Raw genomic sequence first — 25,500 nt, 5'->3', positions numbered from 1 at the left:
AAGCCTTCAAAGCCTCTTAGAAATCTGTGTCAAATAGGTAAATTACGTTATGTTAGTGGCTGTATGAACTAGAAGTAAGAGCTTTCTTATAAAAGTAGACTGCAAGCTCCATGAGGGCAGGACTCACGTCTTGTCTCATTCATATGTATAGCAATAGATTTCTTTCTATATATACACGAGGAAATAGAGTTATGATTTGAATTATCACTATTCTAATAACTAAAAATTGGGGTTGCTTGATTATTCAGCCAAAGCCATCAAACCCTTGCCAGTTACTAACCCTCTTCTGTAGCAGCCTGAGGGCTGAGGTAGCACATTGGTTGTAACCTTAACAACCTTTGTTAAGAATTACATCATGGTAATGAGATACTATTACTATATACCCACCAGTATGGCTAAAATTAAAAAGATTGTTGATAGATGTCAGAATAGGGTTGTGTCTTGGGAGGGATGTATTAACTGGGAAGAGGGCATTTTCTAGGGAGATGGAAATGTTCTATATGGTGTAGATTGTTGTCACACAGGGGTATACAGTTGACCCTTGAACAACATGGGTTTGAACAACATGGGTCCACTTATATGTGGATTTTTTTCAGTAAAAAAATATATGTGTATAAAGATCCATTGAGTTGTTACCTTTAAAAATTGTTTATTTTACTGTATAAAATTAAAACAATAAAAAAAGACCTCACATTTAAAATCATTGAAATGTGGGAGACATCGCAGTCTTGGAGAATGAGAAAATAGAATAGGCAGAGAAAGGAGAGGGGAGCATTTAGGGCACTTAACCTCCATGTTCTCACATGCTAAATGGGTATAAGAAAGAGTGTAGATGAATAGAAAACAAGTACATCAGGAATTGGCTCATAGGTGAATCATCTAAATAAAAACCAGTTGAAATTGTCCCTCTTCTGCTCTGAAGACTCAAACACTTGCTCTCCTCTGTCCTTGAAGACCAACTAACTGAAAAGCTTTCACGAGGAGGCAGATCCTAGAATGCCCATTTATTAAGTTATGGTGAGAATTATAGTTCTCATATGGACACACTAGCATACTTGTGACCTCACAATCAGCACATTCTTGCCTAGTGGTTAAGCTGCAGGGAAAGACAAAGAGACCATTTTACTAATTCACCCTGGGTACCATCAAGGCCAGGATGGGACACAAAAGATTCAGGCAGCGTCTTCTTTAGGTTGGTCTCTGGGGGCCTCTGAGAACTGTCTGGTGGACACAGCATCAGAGCAAGAAGAGCTGGATAGCTTCAAAGTGTATTGGCTTCAGGGGGAGGGATCTTCATGCCTCCTTCACCACAGGGATGCCCTTAACACCTGAGCCAGAAATACTTGAATTCCACCCCCTAAGATGTCTCACACCAGTAACTAATGGTTGTCACTGCGTGTCTCAGTTATTTATTGCTGCATAACAAACCACTTCGTTTAATTTTGTTGGCAATTGTGTGTGTCAGGAATTCAGGAAGGGTTTAGCCAAGTAATTTGTATTTGATCCACATGGCATTAGCTGGGGCAGGCTGGGGCTGGAGGATTCATTTCCAAGATGGCTCCATCACTCACATGTCTCCCTCACCCCCTCTCTCTCCATGTAGCATCTCACCCTCCGTGCACCAGTCTGCACATGGCTTGGGATAATTTGAGATGATATACATATATGTGTGTGTGTGTGTATATATATATATACATATATAAAGATGTTGACTAGGAAATGCTCATCGGGAATTCACGGGTGTAATTTGGGCCGGAGATAAAAATCTGGGAATTATTATCATATTATAGAAGGTAGATCATCTGATGGATGGTCAGAAGTCTGGATGAGTTCACTTAGGTAGTGTAAATGAGAAAAGTCCAGGGACTGAGCCCTGGGGCTCTTCAACACTTAGACGTTGGAGAGGTAAATCAGATTTAATGAAGGAGACTGGAAATGATCAGCCAGTGAGGTAGGAAGAGAATCGGGAGGGTGGTACTCCAAAAGCCAAATGAAACTGTTTTAAGAATGAAGCTATGACTTTGTCAAATACTTTATATAAGTTAAATGAGGTGACCATTAGATTGGATTGACCACTGGATTTAGCAATATGGTAACTCATGACCCCGTTTAGAGAAGTTTTGGTGAAGTGTGGGATGTAGGGGGTAAAGGCATGATTGGAGTAGGTTTAAAAGAGAAAGGGCCCAAATGTCTATCAGTGGATGAATGGATAAACCAAATGTGGTTTTATCCAAACAATAGATTACTATTCGGTTGTAAAAGGGAATGAAGTACTGAAACATCTACAACATGGATGAACCAAGAAAACATGCTAAGTGACAGAAACCAGACACAAATGGCCACATAATATATGACCCCATTTAAAGGAAATGTCCAGAATAAGCAAATCTGGACAGGAAGTAAATTAGGGGTTTCCAGGGCCAGGCAGAGGGGGACTTTGAGACTTCTGATTGGTATAGGGTTTCTTTTGGGGGGAATAGAAATGTTCTGGAACTAGATAGGGGTAATGGTTACACAACTCTGAAAATACTATACTATACTATACTTCAGTATAAATCACTGATTGTACACTTTTTTTCTGCTGTGTTGGTCTTCATTGTTGTGCGCGGGCTTTCTCTAGTTGTGGAGAGCGGGGGCTACTCTTTGTTGCCGTGCATGGGCTTCTTATTGCGGTGGCTTCTCATGTTGCAGAGCGCGGGCACTAGGTGCGCAGGCTTCAGTAGTTGTGGCACACGGGCTTAGTTGCTCCAAGGCATGTGGGATCTTCCTGGACCAGGGCTCGAACCCATGTCTCCTGCATTGGCAGGTGGATTCTTAACCACTGCACCACCAGGGAAGTCCCTTTATTTTTTAAAATATTTGTTAGAAATATTTTCATATCATTATGTAAACAGCTCTTTCATTGTTTTTTTTAGAGCTATATAGTATTCAATATGGATATACCATAATTTATTTAACCAATTCCCTACAGACATTTAGGTTGATTCAAATTTCTTGTTATTACATATATTGCTGCAAGGAATATATAGTGCAAATATATTTCAAGAAAAATTCCTGGAATTCGAACTGCTGAGTCAATGGGTACATGTATTTGTAATTTAGAAAGATACTAATTGCCCTCCATACCAGTTTACACCCCAAACCATAATATAAAAAAATGGCCCATTTATTATCCTGGATGATATGGTATTTAATCACTTACGGCCCTTTCTGTGAATCAAGTACACCAGAATTAAATGACTATGCCAAACACTTTCAAAATTATTAACTGAAAAGAGGTCAAGATTATATTTCCTTGTGGGGTGGGTGGAGTGGGGGGGGGTCAGAGATCGACTAGGAAAGGCCATAAAAAAGGGCATTACTTACCTGTGCCAAATTATTTTCTCTCAGCTCTAAGTTCACTCTTCCTTGCGCAACTTTGTGATATGGAACTGGATTCTGTATACCGTTTTCCTTTGGAACAACAGAGGGCACTGGAGTGACACTGCAAGGCAAAAATGTATCAAGATTTATACTTAAAGATTGTGCACTTTTAATTAATTTGGCTGCGCCGGGTCTTAGTTACAGCACAAGGGATCTTCGTTGCCTCGTGCAAGATCTTCCTTGCTGCATGTGGGATCTTTTTTTAGATGCGGCACGTGGGATCTAGTTCCCTGACCAGGGACCGAACCCGGACCCCTGCATTGGGAGTGTGGAGTCTTAACCACTAGACCACCAGGGAAGTCCCAATTGTGTACTTTATGTGTCTTAATTTTGGTGTACAATTATCTGAATTGGTAAATACACTGATACATAAGAATACGTTGTTCGATGTGAATTATTAAAAGGTCATGAACGTATTACCTCAGGTCCTGTTACAGATTGTTTCTTGCTAGTTTTAAACTAGAGACAGTCTGTATTTAAGGAGGGCACATCTTGTAAGATTTCAAAGTATTCAACAGCAGCCCATGAATGCTGCTAATTTGTGGAGTAGAGTAGTAAACAAAAGTAAAACACCCTCCCCCCCACAAACACACGCACCCTTATGGATCTTACATTCTTCGGGGGGGTAATATCATAATAAGACTAAGATCTGTTGTGTACTTTGAAGACTCTAAACATCTCAAAGCAGGTTTATTTCCCATCTACCAAAGGATTTATTAGCACAGTGCTTGGCTCATACAGGTGCTCAACAAACATCTGGTAAAGTAGGATATGTTGTTGGCCTACAGTAACCTTGGCAAGCTGTTAGCAGTACGATAAATCCACGTGGGCTTGACCAGAACAGCCGAGCCTCTGTTACTTGTCCAAGTCTTCTACACTGAGCTGCAAATCCTTCTTCTTTTCCCTTTGCTCAGGATCTTTGTTCCAGGAAGGCAATTAAACATTTCATCGCTATACCCATTAGAGAGTGCGTGGGTGGCAGGTAGCAGAGAAGCAGCAAACTTGAGATCCCAGGGGACCAAAGAAAGGATATGGGCAAACAAACCTCCAAGTTGGCACAGATATGTTTAGTTTCTCTGTATATCAAAGTGTCCCAGCATGTTATCTCACTTAATCTGCACAATAACCCAGGAGATTGGTTTTATAATCTTCATCTCATTGATAAGGAAGTTGAGGGTCTATCTGAAAGGTAAAGTAACTTGCCCTACAACCATTAAACATCAGCTAGAATGCATCCAGGACTGACTCTATGGCTCTTTCTCTGCTAGTCTGTCTCTCAGACGGTGACAGTGAAATGATTTAGATACAATACTATACCCATGGATGGAAAGGCCTTTATTTGATGTACTCATTCTGGAAGATTCTAATCTGCTCCAGAAACTAAAGTTCTTAGTATCTTGGAGGAATCAACTTTTTCTGTGTTCCCAACCCACCTGAGTATACTTTGATACCTGTGGCATAAGACCACCCACAGATCTCGTCTAATCATAGTCCAAGTGGCTCTGAGGGTAGGTGAGGGGGGATTCATTTTAAAAATTAGAACATACTTGGAATTTAGGTTCGCCTGCTTATGAAATTAAGACAAATTTCTTTACAGTTCTTAAAAAATTCAGATTACTTGTACTAAGAGAAAATCTCACTAGTATCTCGATTACTATGATTTAAAAAGAATTAAGTAGGTACAGAATAAACAAATTATGTTTTGGAAGTTGTTCAACAGACAAAGTACACCTAGAGGACATAAAAATTCTTTATTTAACCTAATCCAGCCAGTGTTGAGATAGTCTGCTATGTTAAAAACAAGACGTTTAAAAAAATTACAGCACAGTTAGCAAGGCAGTGACTAATTAAGTCACTCAGTTTAATTTTATCTTCACAGTCATTTGATAATCATTTAATGATGAACAATATTTTCTGCCACTTTGGAGATAAGTTAAATTCTGCAAAGAAGAGAATTCTACCAGTTGTCATTGAATTTTATAAAAGAGGTTTAAAACATTAAAGTTTATAGAAATAACACAGTAAAGAAACGTGAAAATAAACTGGAAAACACAAATATACCTGCCCATCCCAAAAGTCTAGAACATCTCTTAATCTGTCCCCTAATGTTTCTCGTTTACTGCCTCGTTCCCTTTTCCTAGTGTTCAGCAATTAAGACACTACTGCTCTGTAGAGGCTATTTTGAGCTTAGCTAAAGTGCCTCTCTGTTTCTTTAATTTCTCAGTTAATCCTAGAAACAGTCTTCTAAGTATTACTTGTATTTCAGAGATGAAGAAAACTGTAGCTGACAGCAAGTTGTCACTTGATGAAAGTCATACATACAGTTATTAAAAGAATTAGGATCTGAACCTAGGTCCACCCAACTTTAGTCAGCCCATGCTTTTGTTGATTCAGGGTGGTGCAGGACACTTTCTGAAGAGGCTGGTACCTGGTACTTCTTGAGCTAAGGCTCTTTAGATTTAAATGTGTTCAGTTCCAGGGCTGAGGCTACTCTGGTCCCCAGGCACTTGCAGTTCCTTCCCCACAGCCCTCAAAACTCCTTCTCCCTGCCCCTAAAGGATTAGAGTTGTTTCTCTGGCCCTCACAAGCCCCGATGCCAAACAAATCCAAGCAATTATTCCCCCATTTTGGGCATAAAGTAATAAATGGGGAACTGTGTGCTTGTGTAACTTTAGTAAAGGCTGCTAAAAGCTGTTCTATATAACAAAATTATGCAGGAAATATCCAGTATGTCTTTTCATATTGAAAATTTAAGAAAGCCAATACATTTTATAAGCACAGCTATATAATCTGTTATTTTTATATATAATCATAGTTTTATATCTCCCCTTCAGAACTGTAGCAGTGATCTTAATATAAGGCTCACTGTCAGTCAAATATTCCCTTCCTCCCCAAGTAATTACAACTTTGTTCAATAGCCATTCACATAAATTTCATGTTACAACTCAAAATTAAGACATTCATACTATAGAAAGGTACCAGTCTTAAATTACTGAAGTTAACATATACTACTGTAATCTAACATAGCTCAATCTATACTTGCTACAATCCTAAAGTGAAGTGGCCACTTATCAGTAAGGGGGAACATTCATATTGCCATGCATTAGATGCTGTGAACAAGAAAATAAATAGGGTTTTTGGAACTATCTTTAAAAAACTTAATACTAATTGATGAAAATCACTCCAAGACCAGATTGCTGAACATTAAAAGGGTCACTACTGAAGAGCTTAAAATAAATAACTGCTTTTGAAAAATGAATATAAAACTAGTTAAACAGTGACTATTAAGGTGCTAGCCTCCTCAGTATGACAAGCAATTTAAATTTAAAAATATTAGTATTGGTTTTTTTTCTTATAATAATTTGACAAAAACAATGACCTTAATATTTACTCAAGACTTGTTTTCATAATTATTTCTTCACTGACTGGTATAAAAACAAAGAGCTCAAGGCCTCACCTTGGTTTACTCACTGCTGGTTTTCTACCTGTTGAAACTAGACTGTAAACTACATAAAAGCAGGAACCAAGTCTGTTTTGTTCACCACTGTATCCCCACAACACTTTGCATAGTGCCTGGGGAAGTAGGAGGTGATCAACAAATACCTGAATAACTGAATCGATGAGAAAGGAGAGGAAAATAACTTTATTTTTTGCAAATCGTTCTCTGTGCTCAAACTACTATAAACTGGCAGTTCTAATTTCTAGAAACACGAATTTAAAAACCTTACTCCGGTGATGGAAGGACCTGATGTCGCTGTCTCTGTCTCTGCCTTTCTCTCTCTCACACACACACACACACACACACACACACACACACACACACACACACACAGAGTAATTAAGACTGCATGAGTCAAAATTACAATATGAACTATGAGATGTCAACATTATATAAATAAAATTTAATAGTGAAAAAGTGATCTGGAAGCCCTGTGAATTTTTACCCTACACGTTTTGGAGGATATCACATGGGTTAAGAAAAACACAGCAAAACTGCATTTGTTCAGATAATCATTTGAATGTTTACATACATTTTTGGTTTGTTAATTATGTATAACTAATTTACATTTCCTCATATTAACATATACTCCTGTTTAGCTTGTAATCAAATTATGCCAGTGAGAAAAATCCTCATAGTACCTTCATTGAGTTGCTGATTCTAAGAAAACACTGAACATGAACATGTACAAAAGAGGCCTTTGAATAAAACAGCATGTGCATTTTTAAATATTTGCACAGTTTGATCTTTACATTTCTGTCTGAAGAAAATATGAACAAAACTCAGGTTCACCATGCCAAGATAATGGTTCAGATGACTGCCATAAAAGTACATACAAAACAATGAAAACAAATCACATCCTTAGGTTCCGTGATTACTGAGAGGGTTTCCCCTTCCCTAAGTGCTTTATTTTACTTCTTAAAAATATGAGAGCAGCAGCTTATCGCAAGTCTCCACTACTGTGCATTAATGATGGAATCAAAACAACATAACAGACTCATAAGAATGAGAGGACTGCAGAACAATGAGAAGTCACAGTTTTATGCTTCTTCTTGCTCTGGATAATTTAGAATTTTGCGGTGTGCCTGACGTAAATATTGCTGCTGTTTGAAGTAAACCTTGAATGCTCCTTTAATGGCAACAAAAGCAATTCCACCCTAAAAAAAGAGAAAAATTAGCTTTTTATAATGCAGATTTAGAGGAACATAATAAAAATCATTTTACTTAAATCACAAAAGACACAAGCATTGTTGCTAATTCAGATGACTGCAAATGAAATAGTTCTCTTTTTTTTTTTTTACTAGGGGGTAAGATAGGAATAGACATTAGAGGTCAGAAAGCCTTTATCCTCTCTGAGTAATCTTCCTTCCACTTAGCTCTAAATCCATTCTCATATAGTAGAGAGAATGCCCAGGCATTATATGCAGGCTGCTACCAGAGGGGAGAAGTGGGAACAATAATAATGACATCAAACAACATAAGGGCTTACTATGTGCTAGCACTTCAAATGAATTATCTGATTTAACCCTCACAATAATCCTGAGGTAGCTACCACTACTATCTCCATTCTACAAGCACAGAGAAATCAAGAAATTTTATTTAGGTTTCTCAGAAAGACAATGTCTGTGATAGGATTTGACCTGGGCAGTCTGACCCTAGAGCAGAATCTTTTCAACACTATCTTTTGGGAGTAATGATTCACGCATATCCCAGGAGAGAACTCCCACAGCATAGTTCCAGAAGACTAGAACTACTGCAGTGGATCCTCCTCTTTTTATTGCTATTGGATGACAGCGGGGATCAAATAGAGACTTAAGGCACAGGAGCCGTAGTATAAATATTTATATAGTCTCATTCTTTTTTTTTTTTTTTTTTTTTCTTTACGCAGGCCTCTCACTGTTGTGGCCTCTCCCGTTGCAGAGCACAGGCTCTGGACGCGCAGGCTCAGCGGCCATGGCTCACGGGCCCAGCCGCTCCGCGGCATGTGGGATCTTCCCGGACCGGGGAACGAACCCGTGTCCCCTGCATCGGCAGGCGGACTCTCAACCACTGCGCCACCCGGGAAGCCCTCTTTTTTTTTTTAAAACAAATATACAGTTCTTTCTCTTTTGCATAGTCACTTGAAAAAAGTAATATTAAAGCCACCTTACCAAGATTGTCCTTTGTAAATTAGAGTTAACACTACTGAACATTAGTTTACCAACTATTGTTGCAATAGTAGGAAAAACAAGGGCTCCACACAAAATTCGGGTCGCAGAGACATGATCTGCTAAAGGATTAGCCTCGGCTGGAATTCGAGGAACAGGACAACCAATCCCTAGAGGAAAAAATGTAGAGTATTAGTGCTAATAAATCAGAATATCTAAAATATCTTTGCATGCTAGGATTCGTCCACAAGATTAATTTGGTATGTTCATTACCACCACAATTCAGGGCCTTACCTGGAAATATACTGTTCAAAATTTGTAGTTTATTTGAGTATTTGCGCCATAGTCTAAGCACATAGTCCTCCCAGCGAATCATCTTGCCTAATATCAGCATGACAGGAATAGTAGGAAGTCCAATTAAAAGGAATAAAGGATCAGCTCTCTCCATAACATCCAGACCTTCTTTATGGCCTACAACCTGTGAAACAGATAGCATTTGCTCCAATCACTTCCTTATCTAATGAAGGGTTCCATGCTTGAGTGCAATTCATTTTAGAGGAAACGCTAAATTTCAAAAGAATACAGAAATAAAAAGTTTTAAAAATAAGCTGGAAAGCTATCAATCCTGATTTATTTATAAGAAATGTCTCTCATTTCTTATAAATGAGAAAAAGAAAAGCTTTTGGGAAAAGCTTTTGGGAAAAAGAAAAGCTCCCAAGCTGTTTCATATTACATTGGAATAAAAGCTTTAATTGATTACATTTCAAAAGAGGGGAGAGGACTTCTGGTTCTTGCTTCCATTCCTCTATTTAATTTGGTTAGACTGGGCTATAATTTTAGGTCTCATGTGTCTTCCAGAAGAGCAACTGTTTTCCTGCTCTTCCTACTAGGAGGTAAGCACAGCCAGCCAAGAGACAGGACCGGCCTTCAGGAGGTAGTCTGAAATCTCATTTCTCTTTGGCTTTCTACCTGCTCAGTGGTGTCTGGGATTGAGTGTGATTTCTCTGGCTGGCTAAATGCCTGCTCTACAGACTTAACTCTCCTAAAATGCAACTCCAAGGTCTATATTTGAGGGAATGCAATAGGAGGTCCAGTTCTGGTTCCAGGTTCCAGTCACTTTTTCTAATCCAGGAACCCAAGGGTGCCTACCTATGGGGTAATAAAGCTAAAACAATCCTTCCCCTCTCATCTGGGTCTTGGAGTTATTTCTCAATTGGTTTAGATCTGAGAGGGCAAGAAGGACATGATTAATTCACATTTGTGAATCTCCATACTTCCCCTCCTGGCAAAATTCTTTTCACTTGTTGATCAATCTTGGTCTTACATGTCTCTCAACATGGCCACTTTGTTGGTGAGCATCTTACTTTTAACTAGAAAATTTCCCTAAAAATTCTTTCACAGGTCTCAAATGACCTCCCTTTAGCCAAAAGTCTCAAATGCTGGCAAATTAAATATATTTCTCTGAGGGATTATTCTTGGCAGTTATGACAGTGGAGACTATTTCAGAATCTTGGGGTTTTAGCCCATCCAGGTATCACAGCTTGATATGAGGAGACTACTATAAAGGTTTCTATATAGTTTTTCTGTACACATTTGAGGATTAAACTATGAAGAAAGGGTTGTTGATATAGACAATTTATGTCTTTGCCTTTGTCTATATCTCTGAGAGGGACGAGGGAAAAGAAAGGAAGGAAAGGCAAGGAGGGAAGGGAGAAAAGAAGGTAGGGAAGACTAAAAGCTCCAGGGACAGTATCTACTCAGGAAAGCAAACTCATGAAAAAGTAAACGGGATGTTTTTTCAAAAATGAGATGCCCTTTACGTCAGCTATTATAGCAGATTTTTTTAGGTGGACTTCAAGAAGATGTGAAATAAGGAAGCTGACAATGGTCACGGCAAATTCAAATTCTAGACAACAGACTTGATCCAGGTAGAAATAGTTTATAAAATTATGTGGAGGGACTTCCCTGGCAGTCCAGTGGTTAAACTCTGCACTTCCAACACAGGGGGCACGGGTTCAATCCCTGGTTGGGGAACTAAGAGCCCACATGCCATGTTGTGTGGCGTGGCCAACCAAAAAAAAAGAAAAGAAAAAGCATGTGGAGAGGACTAAATTGGGTGCTCTTAAAATTTCAGCTAAGGATATAGCCCAGACTTTTGTGCATGATTAATTTATCTAACCAAGATGTAACATTAAAGAACAGAGGACTAGCCTCTTCCAAATGGTCAAAACCCATGGTATCAGTATCTGATATTCTTCTGTGTTTCCACGTAGAAATTAACAACCTCATATCTTGCATGTGAAGGGTGGTTGTTTTCAGCTGCCCTAAAGTGAAATAGTCTGGTTCACCATATTTCATAAACACATATCTCACCCTGGTGGCAAAAGTGGATTAGCCCAGAAACTGTCTTTACCTATAATGCTTGTCACATGACACTCTATTTTTTATATCATTTTATTATTTTCAATATTATGATCACTTTAAAGTTATAACTAAATGTGATTTAAATACTCCCAAAGTGTTAGCAAATAAATTCAGGAATTTGAAAAATTCCTTTGTTGGGTTATGTTTTCTTTTTAGAATTTAGGGTTTAAAAATATAAAGCAGGGCTTCCCTGGTGGCACAGTGGTTGAGAGTCCGCCTGACAATGCAGGGGACATGGGTTCGTGCCCTGGTCCGGGAAGATCCCACATGCTGTGGAGGGGCTGGGCCCGTGAGCCATGGCTGCTGAGCCTGTGCGTCCGGAGCCTGTGCTCCGCAATGGGAGAGGCCACAACAGTGAGCAGCCTGTGTACAGGAAAAAAAAAAAAAAAAAAAAAAATATATATATATATATAAAGCAAAGTGAATATTCAGGTATGGACTATAGTAAGGGAAAATTTATTCCTCATGGGTAGCAGTAAAAACTTTCCAACCAGGTGTCTAAGAATGAGGAAATAAAAAAGAAAACAGGGCAAATGGTGAGCAAAAGCCCATTTTCCCCACCTGTGATCAAGAGTCATGCTTCGGGCTTCCCTGGTGGTGCAGTGGTTGAGCGTCTGCCTGCCAATGCAGGGGACGCAGGTTCGTGCCCCGGTCCGGGAAGATCCCACATGCCGCGGAGCGGCTGGGCCCGTGAGCCATGGCCGCTGAGCCTGTGCGTCTGGAGCCTGTGCCCCGCAATGGGAGAGGCCACAACAGTGAGAGGCCCGCGTACCACAAAAAAAAAAAAAAAAAAAGAGTCATGCTTCGTGCTTAAGCTGAGGCTGACCATTACATGCATACCTGCATGCATTCATTCAACTGAATAATGATTACGTGCCAGACACAGGCCTAGGTGCTGGGAATTAAAAGGTGAGCTAAACAGACGTCTTTTGGAGGTAAGAGGCAATCAAATCAAACAAGTGTGCAAATATAACGTTAAGGAACTAGGACAGTGTTAACACCTGTAGTGTCATACTACGTACTGCTACAGTCAGACTCAAGGGTAATAAATGAAAGTTGAATTAATCAATGGGGCTGATTTAACTCTGGTCAATATAAAACCAGCAGATCTTGTGTAAGATCATGTACATTCTGATGTTATGCCCTAAGACTGAAAAAGAGATAACTTTCAAGACTTAAATTCTGAGGTTAGATTCAGGAACTATAGAATGTCTTCTCTAAGATTTTTCTTTTTTTTTTTTTGCGGTACGCAGGCCTCTCACTGTTGTGGCATCTCCCGTTGCGGAGCACAGGCTCTGGATGCGCAGGCTCAGCAGCCATGGCTCACGGGCCCAGCTGCTCCGCGGTATGTGGGACCTTCCCAGACCAGGGCGCGAACACGTGTCCCCTGCATCGGCAGGTGGACTCTCAACCACTGCGCCACCAGGGAAGCCCTTCTCTAAGAATATTTTATCCATGTACAAAATCAAGGCCTACGGAATTGCAGGTTTAGAGAAAGGTTTGTTTGTTTTTCTGCTTAAGAGCTAAAAGCTAAATCTCCATAGTCAGCTAGTCCTGCGGTTCATCAATGCTAAAATGCTAAGAGTTAGTTTTAATTAAGTTTTGATCTTTTAAAGCACTGCCTATAGAACCCTACTTTTAAATGGGAGGATGGAACAGCAATGAACTAAAAGGTTTCCTTAGAATTCAGGGTAATTAAATGCAACACAATTAAGAAGGGACAATGCGTGTGGGGGCTGCTTTACAGCAGAGGCAGAAGCAGAGCTGGGCCGGGTGTCAGTGTTCCACTGTTCCCGGATACAATGCTCCAGCTGCCTCTGGGACCAGCTATCATTTCAGGAGCCCTAGATTAGGGACAGGAGTCCTAATGCTTCTTCCTTGCTGGAAGGTGGTACTGGTACTGGACATGTAAGCTCTCTGAACCTGTAAACTAGGAATAATTGATAGTATCTATGTCACAATATTGTTGCAAGAATTATATGCATCAGTGCTTGAAAGGTGTTCAGCCAGGTGCTAAGGGAAGAAAAAGTTAACTATTAGTTGTCTTTTCAACAGAAATTTAAATCAAAGGGACCATTCAAGTTCTTTACAACGAAAAGGGATCGAACCTAAGACTGGTTCATGAAGAAATAAATGGGAAAAAACAGTGATCTGATTCCTTAATCTGATTTACCTGAACTTCAGAGTAGTCAGAGAACAAAAGGAAAAAAAATAGTTAAGTGTGAAAAAGAAAATCCTAAATTCTGCTGATGGAGTAGGGGGCACGACTGCTATCAAATATTCAGAAAGATAAAAGTCTTCCGAATACTCTTAAATCACACAACAGGAGCTATCTACTGTCACAGCTAATCACTCCCATTTCTGGGCTAAAAAAAAAATCTTTTCAAGTGAGACAGTACATGTGAAGGTTATATCTAAATGGTAACACATAATATATATATGCATTATCATCATTTTAGTTCTTTTCTGTCACCATTAACCTTCTTTACTGTCACCATTAACATGTTTATTTTTGTCTCCTTGCTCATATCATTTCCTCCTCTCTGCCAATCCAAATCATTCTCTACAAGGGTCAGCTCAAGACTTATTTTTTTCATAACTTCAAATGATCTTTCACTTTTACTGAATTAAAATACTGTTAATGAAGTCTTTCCTTAATTGGCTCCTGTTGTTGAAGTGTCTCATTAATTACGAGAATTCTTTTAAGACTGTGCTAGCCTAATATCTTTTCAAAAAGAGCCATCCTATTTCTTATGGTCAATTAGGTCTTAAAGAGAAATCACTCAATCTCAGAGGGCCTTAGTTTCCCCATCTGCAAAAATATACTTTTGTATAATGTATTTGTACATTAAACAATGTATAATCTCTAAGTTTTCAGGTCTTTGTCAGTCCTAGTGAATGGTCCTGAACTTCCTGGATCTAATGATATACTAATACTCATTACTGGAGCTTAACAAATTATTACAGAACATATAGTCAGTTAAACAAACCTGTTACTACCTGATAGAATTGGTCATGTTAAAAAAATCACTATTTATGAAAGCCTTTTAAAGTTAACATCTGTGTATATGCTATACAGGGAACACCTACGTATAAGATAGTCTCTACTTTCTCAAGGAAATTACCTGCCAATAGGAGGAGTAAGGCCTGAATACAGCAAAAGTTAAATAACTTAGGTAATCTATATAAGAAATAGCACTTGGTCAACACAGGATTGGCTGCCATTTGAGGAATAAAAATGTCATGAATGCAGAGGAAGAAGAAATCACACTGGGCAGGAGTTGCCTGATAAGTTTCATGGAGGGAAAGTGGCTGAACTAAGCCTGGAAGGAGGGTTTAAATTCGGAGAGAAAGGCCTGAAAGGACAGGTATTAGGCAGGGAGGGTGACATAAGCCAAAGGACAGAGGTAAAAAAACTAAACAACATAAGGATGGGTTGGAGGAGACAGCCCCATAGGCCTCAAAGTAGAATGAAGTTAAGATTGTGGAGAACACTGCATAACAAACCAGGTTAAGGAAATGGAATCTTTTTCAAGTCAGTGATTCTCAATCTTTATCCACTATCCTATGACAAATGATTTGTGATTCATTCCAGTGACTACATCCAGATTTCTGGGGTGTCATCAACATTTTATAAAGAAGCATTGCAATATTCTGTCTCACCATGATTATTTAGATAGGTTATGTGGAACTTCTAGAATATTACATATAATCCCTTCGATCCCTTTTTCTTTCATGTATTCTTTTAATTTATATTAAAGAAAAGCAAGTTATATCATCTACAAACCAAAGTGTGTTAACTATTACTGAGTTAGTTATGAAACATTTAACCGGGCTTCCCTGGTGGTGCAGTGGTTAAGAATCCGCCTGCCAACGCAGGAGACACGGGTTCAAGCCCTGGTCTGGGAGGATCCCACATGCCGTGGAGCAACTAAGCCTGTGCGCCGCAACTAAGCCTGTGCGCCACAACTACCGAGCCTGCGCGCCACAACTACAGAGCCCACGAGGCACAACCACTGAGCCCACGTGCCACAACTACTGAAGCCCGTGAGCCTAGAGCCCATGCTCAGCAACAAGAGAAGCCACTGCTATGACAAGCCCGTGCACCACAACGAAGAGTAGCCCCCGCTCATCGCAACTAGAGAAAGCCTGCGTGCAGCAACAAAGACCCAACGCAGCCAAAAATAAAAATAAATTTATTAAAAAAAAAAAAGAAACATTTAACCAATCTAGGTGCTGCTTTTGAAAATGATCACTTAAGTTAGAGGAGACGTTAAGCTTTGAAGTAAACTGTTGAAAGGTATTATTTTAGGAAGATTCATTTGGAAGGATGGATCAACAGAAAAGAATGAAGTTAAAGAAAACAATCAAGAGGCTCCTTTAGCCATCCAGGTATGATGGGAGAAAGACAATAAGTCAAGTATTAAAGATTGTGGAAAGGAAGGCACAGATGTTAAGACATATCTAGATGGAAATTGCTTGGACTTAGTGGACTGGATATAGCGCTATGAAGTAGAAAGAGTTAAAGGTAATCCTCAGAATGTAGGCTATATATCGAGTAGATGGGAAAATAATTGTAGGAATCAAAGATATAGAGAAATGATAACAGAATAAATTTAGGTTTCAATTTGAGGAAAAGACAAGTTTGATTTCAATAATATTGAGTGTGAAGTCATAAGAGGTCATTTAAGGAGAAGGACCATGCTGTTCTTATAGGACTGATTTTGGGAAAAGATTAGGGTGAAAGACATCAAAACGCACAGTTAAGATGGCTGGAAATCTTCAAAGAAGAGGTATACAGAGAGAAGAGTCAAGGGCCTGGGACTAAATCTTGAAATTTAAGTCATTCTAATTTTCATCAACAGTTACTAACTGTAGCATTGTTTTGTAATAGCAAAAAACTAGAAGTAACTAACTGTCTAATCAATAAGAGACTGGTTAGTAAACTGTTGAAATTCTATACAAAGAATGCTATGCAGATTTCTCCATACTCTGTGAAAAGATCTCTAAGATTCATTGTTTTTGGAAAAAGGGGGGTTCAGCTCTAATACATTTCCTTTTGGGGGGATAACTATAATGTGTGTGGGAGAACATATTTATTTTATCTTGCATATGCACAAACAAAGTCTGGAAGAATATATCTGGCTACCTGAGGAGAGGGGAACCTGGGCAAATGAAGGACAGGAGTAAGAAGACTTTCCCCTAGAGAGCTTTTATATATTTTCTTATTTTTAAGCCATGAGAATGTTATCACTTGTTCAAATAATAATTTTAAAAACTCCTAACAAAAATCTATTTAATCTGTTTGATCTTCATATCAAAAGTAACATCATCAAATAGAATAAAATAGTGAACCTGCATCACTGTCACTGCTCCATAAGTCACAGCTGTCCAATAGATAGAGCCAACCATTATTCCTGCTGCAGCAAACGGACAGGCTTTTGAGATCAGTCTATCTGCAAGATCCAAGACGTAAACAACTGGACCTATAATATAAAGAAAACAAAGTTTCAACACAAGACAGATTAAAAAAAGACCAGATCTAAAATATTTTTATGAAGTTGGATGCCCTGATGCTTTAGAAATAACTTATAAATGTAATGGGAACCTAGATTTGAACAGATTTAGAATTTCTCAGTCATCTGCATGAATAGCTGAGTTTTACTTCCTAAATCCTAGGAAATAGCCTCTTCGAATTTTTATCTTTATCAGTAAACCTAAGAGTAAAGCCTTAACACAGCTGCTTCTTATAAAGGAAAATAGTTCTCTTACTTCTCTTAATGACACTGGCTACTGCAGAATGACATGGCCATTTCAACTTGCTCTTCACAAACAGTTCCTGGCCACAATTAGTTTCTATAGTACTTGGTAAGACTATCACTTCTTTGACTTCACTTATTACTTCCTTGATAGTGTGTGAAGGTAACCTAGGCTATTTTTTTGTAGTTACTCAAAGTCAACCTATCTTACTTTGATATCCAATATACTATATTTAGTTGAGTACTATTCTCTAACAAACTACTTTTAATGATCATGCCAGTTTTTATGGCATTCCAACAGCTGTATATGCCCATTATGCTTCTATTATTATGTGCTTACAAAGCAAAATTTGGTTATTATCTCCTCTGGTAGTTATTTGGAATAATTATACTAGGAGGAATTATAATAATTGCAATTAAGCCTGATATAATTTAGCTCCAGAATTTTCCAGAATAGTGGAAAAGTCTTAGACCTGAATTAGAGCAAGGCCTAAATAAAGAATTAAATATCCAAGTTGAACTAAAGGAACATGCAACCTTGACTTGGTTAGTAATCATCATATTTGTTGAATGCCCTCTACATAAAAACTATTACTTAGGACATTTTCTTAGAAATGTATAAGAGGTATTACCTACCTCTGGGGGCTTACAATCTATAGGAGGATGCTGTATACAAAACCAACTTATTTTCATTGTACAAAGAAATTCAAATAGCAATATGATGATAAAATCATTAAAAGAACAAGCATCCATCTGTGGAGCCCTGATCAATAGTTCCCCCTGATTGCTGGAGCCAGTAATATTACTAGTCGCTGTATAAAGGCAGATCATACTGTGAAGAAGGAAGAACATTAGGAGAGGTGTCAAAGGGACCTATGATTTAAATTTAGCATATAAACTTATTATTGTCAAAATTTAACTTACATAACATTTAAAACTATGACAACGCATCTTTTGGGACCAAAGAGATAAAGTAAGCCTAGTTCAATGTATACTGACTCTACATTCTACATGATAGCAGGTGCTGTGCCACACATTACATGTATCATTATTTAATCTCATAATGTAGGGTTTAATCCTTAAAATACACAAATTTGCAGGTTTAAGTTTATAACCCTCTCAGAAGGCATAATAAGAAGCATTTTACTAAGTCACCAAAGATCCCTGAAATGCTGGTACTAAAAGTTAAAGCCAATAGGTATATATAAAACCTCAAAACTTAAGCTTTCATATTCTCTATTGATAGTTCTTTAATCAGAAAATTGAAGCCACAAAACAACAACTACAGACTCTTTACAGCACGTTTCCACCTACCAACATCACACCTATCTGAAGTCAATCCCCACTTATACATCAGATCCCATTCTGTCACCAACTCAAAGACACAGGTCTAGCAATTCACTTTTACCCTCCTACATCATTTCCCCCTACCCTTTATTGGATTATTTTCATCAAACATGTCATTATTTATTCTATCTTAAAGAAAAAAAGAAAGCCCTTCTCTTGATCCTTCTTTTCCCTTTGCTCCCTTTACAACAAAATCACTCAGAAGATTTTTCTGTTTTCACTCTCTCTCTCCAATTCTCTCTTAAATCCACTCCACCAAAACTGCTCATCAAGGTCACTAACAACCCACACATAGCTAAATCCAATGGTCTAATCTCAGCCTTCCTCTTATTTGGCCTACCACCAACATCTGATAGATGTTCCCTTCTTCTTCCCAATAATCATTGCACCTCCAGGACATCACCATCTCTTGGTTTTCTTTCCAGTCACTAATTTTTCAGTCTCCTTTGCTGGTTCCTCCTCTTTTTCTTGACCTCAGTGAGGCCCACCCTGTCAACTTCTACTTCATCATACTCCCTATTTGATTACTCTGCTCTATTTTTCTTTTTCCTAAAGCACTTACCACCTAACATACTCTAATTTACTTATTGTTTCCACCTACTAGAATAGGGGTTGAAAAACTATGGCCCATGGGCCGAATCCACCTCACTGTTACCGTAAATAAAGTTTTCGAGAAAGATGGCCACATGCAAAGTTAGCTGACCCTTGAACAACACGGGTTTGAACTACATGGATCCACTTACACTAGGATTTTTTTCAATAGTAAATACCACAGTTCTACACAATCCTCTGTTGGTTGAATCCATGGATAGGGAGGGATACAGAGGAGCTGTGGATACGGAGGGCCAACTATAAGTTATATGTGGGTTTTTGACTGCACAGAGGGTTGGCACCCCTTCCCCCCTCCAAGCCTGCACTGTTCAAGGGTCAACTGTATTTACTATATATATATATATATATATATATATATATATATATATATATATATTTTTTTTTTTTTTACAGGAAAAGTTTGTTGGCTCCTGAACTAGAATGTGAGCTCCAAAGCGAAAGTGACCTTTTTATTTTGCTTATTGACGAATCCCAATTCCTTTGATTCTCAAAAATTTGCTTAATTCTCTACTGAGGTACTTATGAAAAACTATGATATGAAAATCTCTAGGTCTTCCTTTTTCATTATTCCGTATGAAGCCCAAGTTATGAGACTATTTTCTACCCAGTCAGAATCAGAATGTATTAGGAGAGAAGGTATTTTACCTGCTTCCAGCTGACCTTCGCCCCCCCATCCCCCACCTCTTCAAAAGGGTGCGTGGAAAGATCTACTGATGGAGCAAAGCAATATAATTCCTAAAAAAAGTAACAGATCATCTAGATGAAAACATAGTTCCTAAAAAGTAATCAGTCACTACCGATTTTATCTATTATGAACATGGACAATAGATAGATGTTTGAATTGTCTTTCCTTTAAAGATCTCAAAAGGTTCCAACAGAATAAGCTCAATTTTCAATTTTCTTCTGAATCATTGGGTATGAATTCCTTCTGTACAAACAAAAACAAATAAGTCCTCATACTTCCTTCTGGAAATTTTTTACTTATCCCTTGGGTCATATGCAACAGATGTGCTGGATTAAATGAAGTCACTGGCTGCATTTTATAATCTCTATTTCCAGTTTTTCTGGCAAAATTCTGTCTAGGCTTTTGTCTTAAGTTTATTTTGCCTAAACCTCTCAAGTCTTTTCCAGATAGACTAGTCCAAGATTAGCTTAGTATTTAAAAGGAAGGATAAATGCCTAGTGGTAAACATACCATTAGAATTATAAACTGCCACCCAAGGGAGGTATTTCTGAGAGCTAAAGATTATCTAGGCAAGCTATCTGATGAATAAGAACAATCACTCAAATCATCCGGATGCAGTCCCTCAATCGTATTTTTCTTATTAGGAAGCTTATCATGTACTATCCTATGACTTGAGGTCATAAAAGGAAAACAGCAACAGTCACTAGCCTCTTCTTATTGTCAGATTAAAGTACAAACAGTTACGGGAAATGAGGAAAGGCAAGACTCTAGCCCTTGAAAATCTCAATTCTAATGGGGAGGAAGAAGTATGAATAAACGTACTTCACAAGTTAAATATGCAAGAGCATAAAAAGGTTTTATTTAGTATTTTAAAAAGGTATTATTGAATTTTTAATGCCTCAGTGGGCTTCATCACTTATACTTCCAACAGTACTGTATTTACACAATGAATGGCAATTGGAGAAGCTTTGTATAAATACAAGTTTTGAAAATTCAATAATTTAAAGAGCACTAGGGAAACTTGCAATTAAAAGGAAATCTATTGTGAATTCTTTTGCACAATAAAGCTTTTGTAAAGAAAATAACTACACATAATGTTTTGGGTAAATTCAAATCCTCGCATTTCAGATTTGAATGACATCAAACAGTGAGCTGAGAACTATTAGGGAAACTCTAAGTCCATGTCTACTGAAAAGAAGTAATCAGTTTTATCTGGCAGACTGCAAAGGTAGATTTGTTGTGCAAAGGTAGATTTGTTGTGATTGTTATGTTGTGATTTAAATCTCTGTATGCATGGTGTTAAAGGTACATTTTGGCAATTAAGAATTAATGACTGAAGGGCAGGTAATACTTAGTGTTCAAAATCTCCTGGCACTGCATACAATCATATCCAGAATTCCCAGTACCTTTCTTGGGGACAGAAAGGTATCCTCAAAAACACCTCTGACCAATTCTTGAAAAATAATTTCTAAACACTGCCACGGTGCTAAAGTTTCTAACACAAAACATAATTTAATGCTTCACAAGATAACCTTGTATAAGTCCCTGTGATGATAACAGCTCCCATGAACTCCAAGGTTTCTGTTAAGTGGCCAAATTTATAAAAGAGATTGCCAGACCCAACTCAAATGCCAACTTGCTAATCCAAAACATCAACCCCACTTTCAGGTTCAGGACTGCTGAGAATTGCAGATTTTCGAGGTCACCAAGAGTCTAACAATACAGTTCTAAACTTCTTTCCTTGCTCCAAGTCTTCTTTTTGTTGCACACTATTTCTGGAATGTCCTGTCCCTACTTTGATTAAATCTGTATGAACACCCAAATTCCCAATGAAAACTAACCTAACCTGATAGAGGCTGACTAATTGTTCTACCCCACCCTGTCAGCCTGTTCCACGAGGCTTCCTTTACATACTATCCCACAAAATGCACTTACCCCTTTGCTTGTGCATAATGTTAGTACTTTATGTTCTTGTTCAATGTTTGTTCAGTTGTCTCAATATCCTTTAAGTCTGTCCATGTCAGCATCATCTGAGATTGAAAACTCCCAGGGGGCAGGGGCCATGTCTGTTTAACTCGTTTTGTACAGTGCCTAGGATAGAACCATGTACAGATAGGTGCTTAAAAAATGCTTTTTAATGATGATTGGTATCTATCACTCTCAGGCACTAAGAGACAGCTATCTTCAGCACAGGGCACTTTGGCCTGTTCCACAGGGCATTAGAATATAATGGCACAGGACCTAGCTGCAGCACTCCGTGGCAAGTATTTGACTCAATTCATTGTTTAAAAAACAACTTAAAAAAAGTATTAATTATATGGTCCAACAACAAATGTGGATTTTACTGAAAACATGAATATCACAACCACCAATTCAATTTTAAAACACGTGGGAATTTTGATGGGATAGTAATGAATTTTAACTTTTAACTCTTTCTCTAGCATTCATCACTGTTTTAAATACTAAGATGCCAGAGGCTAGGTCTAAGAGCCCCAGACAAGCTCATGTAAGTTCATCTTTAATTGCTCTGCTTGTAGGTTGAGATTTTACCTTTTTTTTTTTTTTTTGCGGTACGTGGGCCTCTCACTGCTGTGGCCTCTCCCATTGCAGAGCACAGGCTCCGGACGCGCAGGCTCAGTGGCCATGGCTCACGGGCCTAGCCGCTCCGCGGCATGTGGGATCTTCCCAGACCGGGGCACGAACCCGTGTCCCCTGCATTGGCAGGCGGACTCTCAACCACTGTGCCACCAGGGAAGCCCCAGATTTTACCATTTTTTATGTAAAAACAAACATCCTGCAAATTCAGGCTTTAATTTACTTTGCTTAATGATGAAAGTCATTAGATTGTCAACAGAAGAAAGGATATGTTCTTGGACAATTTTTTTTTTCTTGGACAATTTTTTATTTAACCAAACTAATAATTACTGACCAAAAACCCCTCAAAACAAAACTAATGATGAATAAAAGATTCAGAGTCAAAGCAGATGAATATTATGTCTTGGTGTATATATATATTGTATTACCAAGAAAAGTAACTAAAGATCATCAAAGTAGTTCTTTATGAGTACATAGCTTGTGCCAAGGGAAAGCTTAAATTTTTCCTCATTAGAATAGATTAGCCCATAGAATATTTGAGGGCTATAACATCAACTACTAAGTACTTATTAAGCACCTATTGTACACATAGCATTTTACTATGCATTAAAATAAATGTAAATAAAATTTAACACACTAGCCTCTGCCTCCAAGGAGCCTACAATCTAGTTAGGGACAAACAATAAATACACATTAAACAACTGGAAAACTTTATGGCAAAACTGACAAATATATGATAGTATCATACAAACTACACAGACACATGTTAACAAATTTTAAGTAAAGATTATAGAGGGGGTAAGGATGCAAAGAGTTTTCTTTCTTTTTTCTTTTGTGGTTACGTGGGCCTCTCACTGTTGCGGCCTCTCCCGTTGCGGAGCACAGGCTCCGGATGCGCAGGCTCAGCGACTATGGCTCACGGGCCTAGCCGCTCCGCGGCATGTGGGATCTTCCCAGACCGGGGCACGAACCTGTGTCCCCTGCATCGGCAGGCAGACTCTCAACCACTGCGCCACTAGGGAAGCCCAAGACTTTTAATTTACTGTCTGTATGTATGTATTTACTAATTAACAGAAGTGAATCTTGACCTTGAAGTCTATGACCTGAAAAAGGGGGCATGCTAGAAGACCTTCTAACTAGAGGCAAAAGACTTTATTCAAAGGGTTTATATATTTTTAAAAAGCTAGTATGCCAGTAAGGTGGGGGTTAACTGATAAAAATCGTTAGCCAGATCTCTGAAGAACATGACACAATAGGCAGGAAGGAAGTTGCTGGTGACAGGCATGCTAAAATGAATATGATATTTTAGGAAAACTAAGAATATTTAAAGTCAGAATAAACTAGAATAGAATCCACAAGATTTTGTATCTAAAGTGAGTACAAAAAAAGAGAAAGCAGCATCAATCGAAAGTAGTTTAATATAAAAGAGAGTTGTTAGAAAGGATAAAGAAATATTAAATCTTATTAGAGAAAAAATGTTTTGTCTGCTTTTAGGAGAAACCATGCCTAAGGTATGAAATTCTTTGAATTTCCAAATTAAAAGTTGAAAAAGTTAAGCTGTGATAAAAGAAACACCACCATCAATTATCATTAATACATAAAAATAGATGGCAATATTAATTATGCACTTACTACATATATGCCAAGGAATTGTTATTACATATTCTTTTTTCTTCTTTAAATATACCTATATTTTTCAAATTTTCCATGATGAGAATATAGTTACTTTTATTAATAAGAAAAACTACTTTTTAGAGAATAACAAAGGGTTATCATAAAATTCAGGTAACTATACCCTAAGGAAAGTCAACCTGACATTACTGTTTCATTTTCTTTCCCCCTTTATATAAGAAACCCACAGTAGGCTCCTTAGGAGGCAAAATAACAAGGGGAGTAAGGATTAGGTAGGGTCTACCGTGTGAATTTGGACAAAATGCTATCTCCAGACCTCAATTTCTACATCTATAATGATAATGAAGATAATATCTTTCTCAGAGTTTTTGTGAAAATTAATGTATATGAAGTTTTTAATATAGTACTTAGTGTTACACTCTACCAAGTGTTACACTGTACCAACGTCAGATATTAGTTCTTTCAAAAATGGCATACTAAGTTAAGTAGAATAGAACTCTGGAATAGGAGGTATAATCCAAGACAGATGTTTGAGGAAAAATTTATGGTATAAGGCTCTGGCATAAAAATAAGACTGTTTCAGGAAAATCTGAGGTAAGAAATAAAGGACAGATCTTTTTTGCCTAAAGGTCTGGGACAAGGAGGAAGAGGAAAATGCATGGTGCCAGGGAATCTGGGAATGAAGAGGGAGAAGACACCAGACTATAATTAGTAATTACTTTTTAAAAAATGTAAGATTCTGTAATTGTGTTTTGGACCTATAATTCAGCTACCAGTATTTATATATAGTGTGCACCCAGAAAGCCTCACCCTATTGAAGGTACATTGAAGATACTTATTAAAACAAATTTATATTTAAATCTTAGGGAACAAGGCTAGATGTGATCCAGCAATAAACACAAGAAATCCTTACTTTGAAGGTATTCTAGTCATCTCCTCATAAGAGGGCATATAAAGGAGGGCCAAAGAAGATCTAATGAGATGCCTACCTACAAGCTTAACATCAGAGGGTAGGGCTTCCCTGGTGGCACAGTGGTTGAGAATCCGCCTGCCAATGCAGGGGACACGGGTTCGAGCCCTGGTCTGGGAGGATCCCACATGCCACGGAGCAACTGGGCCCGTGAGCCACAACTACTGAGCCTGCGCGTCTGGAGCCTGTGCTCCGCAACGAAAGGCCGTGACAGTGAGAGGCCTGCGCACCGCGATGAAGAGTGGCCCCCGCTCGCCGCAACTAGAGAAAGCCCTCGCACAGAAACGAAGACCCAACACAGCCTAAATAAATAAATAAATAAAAATTAAAACAAAAAAACAAAACATCAGAGGGTACTCAAAGATTGAATCATTATGGAGATTTTGGTTTTTCAATTCCTTTCTTTT

General features: G+C 38.3%; 1 protein-coding gene across 1 annotated transcript in view; it reads right to left on the bottom strand.

Annotated features, from left to right (window-relative positions):
- Positions 1–5,155: 5,155 nt before the first annotated feature.
- Positions 5,156–25,500, bottom strand: part of MARCHF5 (membrane associated ring-CH-type finger 5) — a 55,236-nt gene continuing 34,891 nt past the window's right edge. The window contains exons 3-6 of the mRNA XM_032608005.1: positions 16,849–16,979; positions 9,364–9,547; positions 9,073–9,239; positions 5,156–8,079 (exon numbers count right to left, since the gene is read on the bottom strand). Coding sequence (XP_032463896.1) covers positions 7,963–8,079; positions 9,073–9,239; positions 9,364–9,547; positions 16,849–16,979 — 599 coding nt within the window. The 3' untranslated portion in view covers positions 5,156–7,962. The remainder of the gene's footprint in view (positions 8,080–9,072; positions 9,240–9,363; positions 9,548–16,848; positions 16,980–25,500) is intronic.

This window comes from Phocoena sinus, chromosome 16 (genome assembly GCF_008692025.1).
Source record: "Phocoena sinus isolate mPhoSin1 chromosome 16, mPhoSin1.pri, whole genome shotgun sequence".
Lineage (NCBI taxonomy): Eukaryota > Metazoa > Chordata > Mammalia > Artiodactyla > Phocoenidae > Phocoena > Phocoena sinus.
This window is presented reverse-complemented; position numbering and strand designations above follow the sequence as displayed.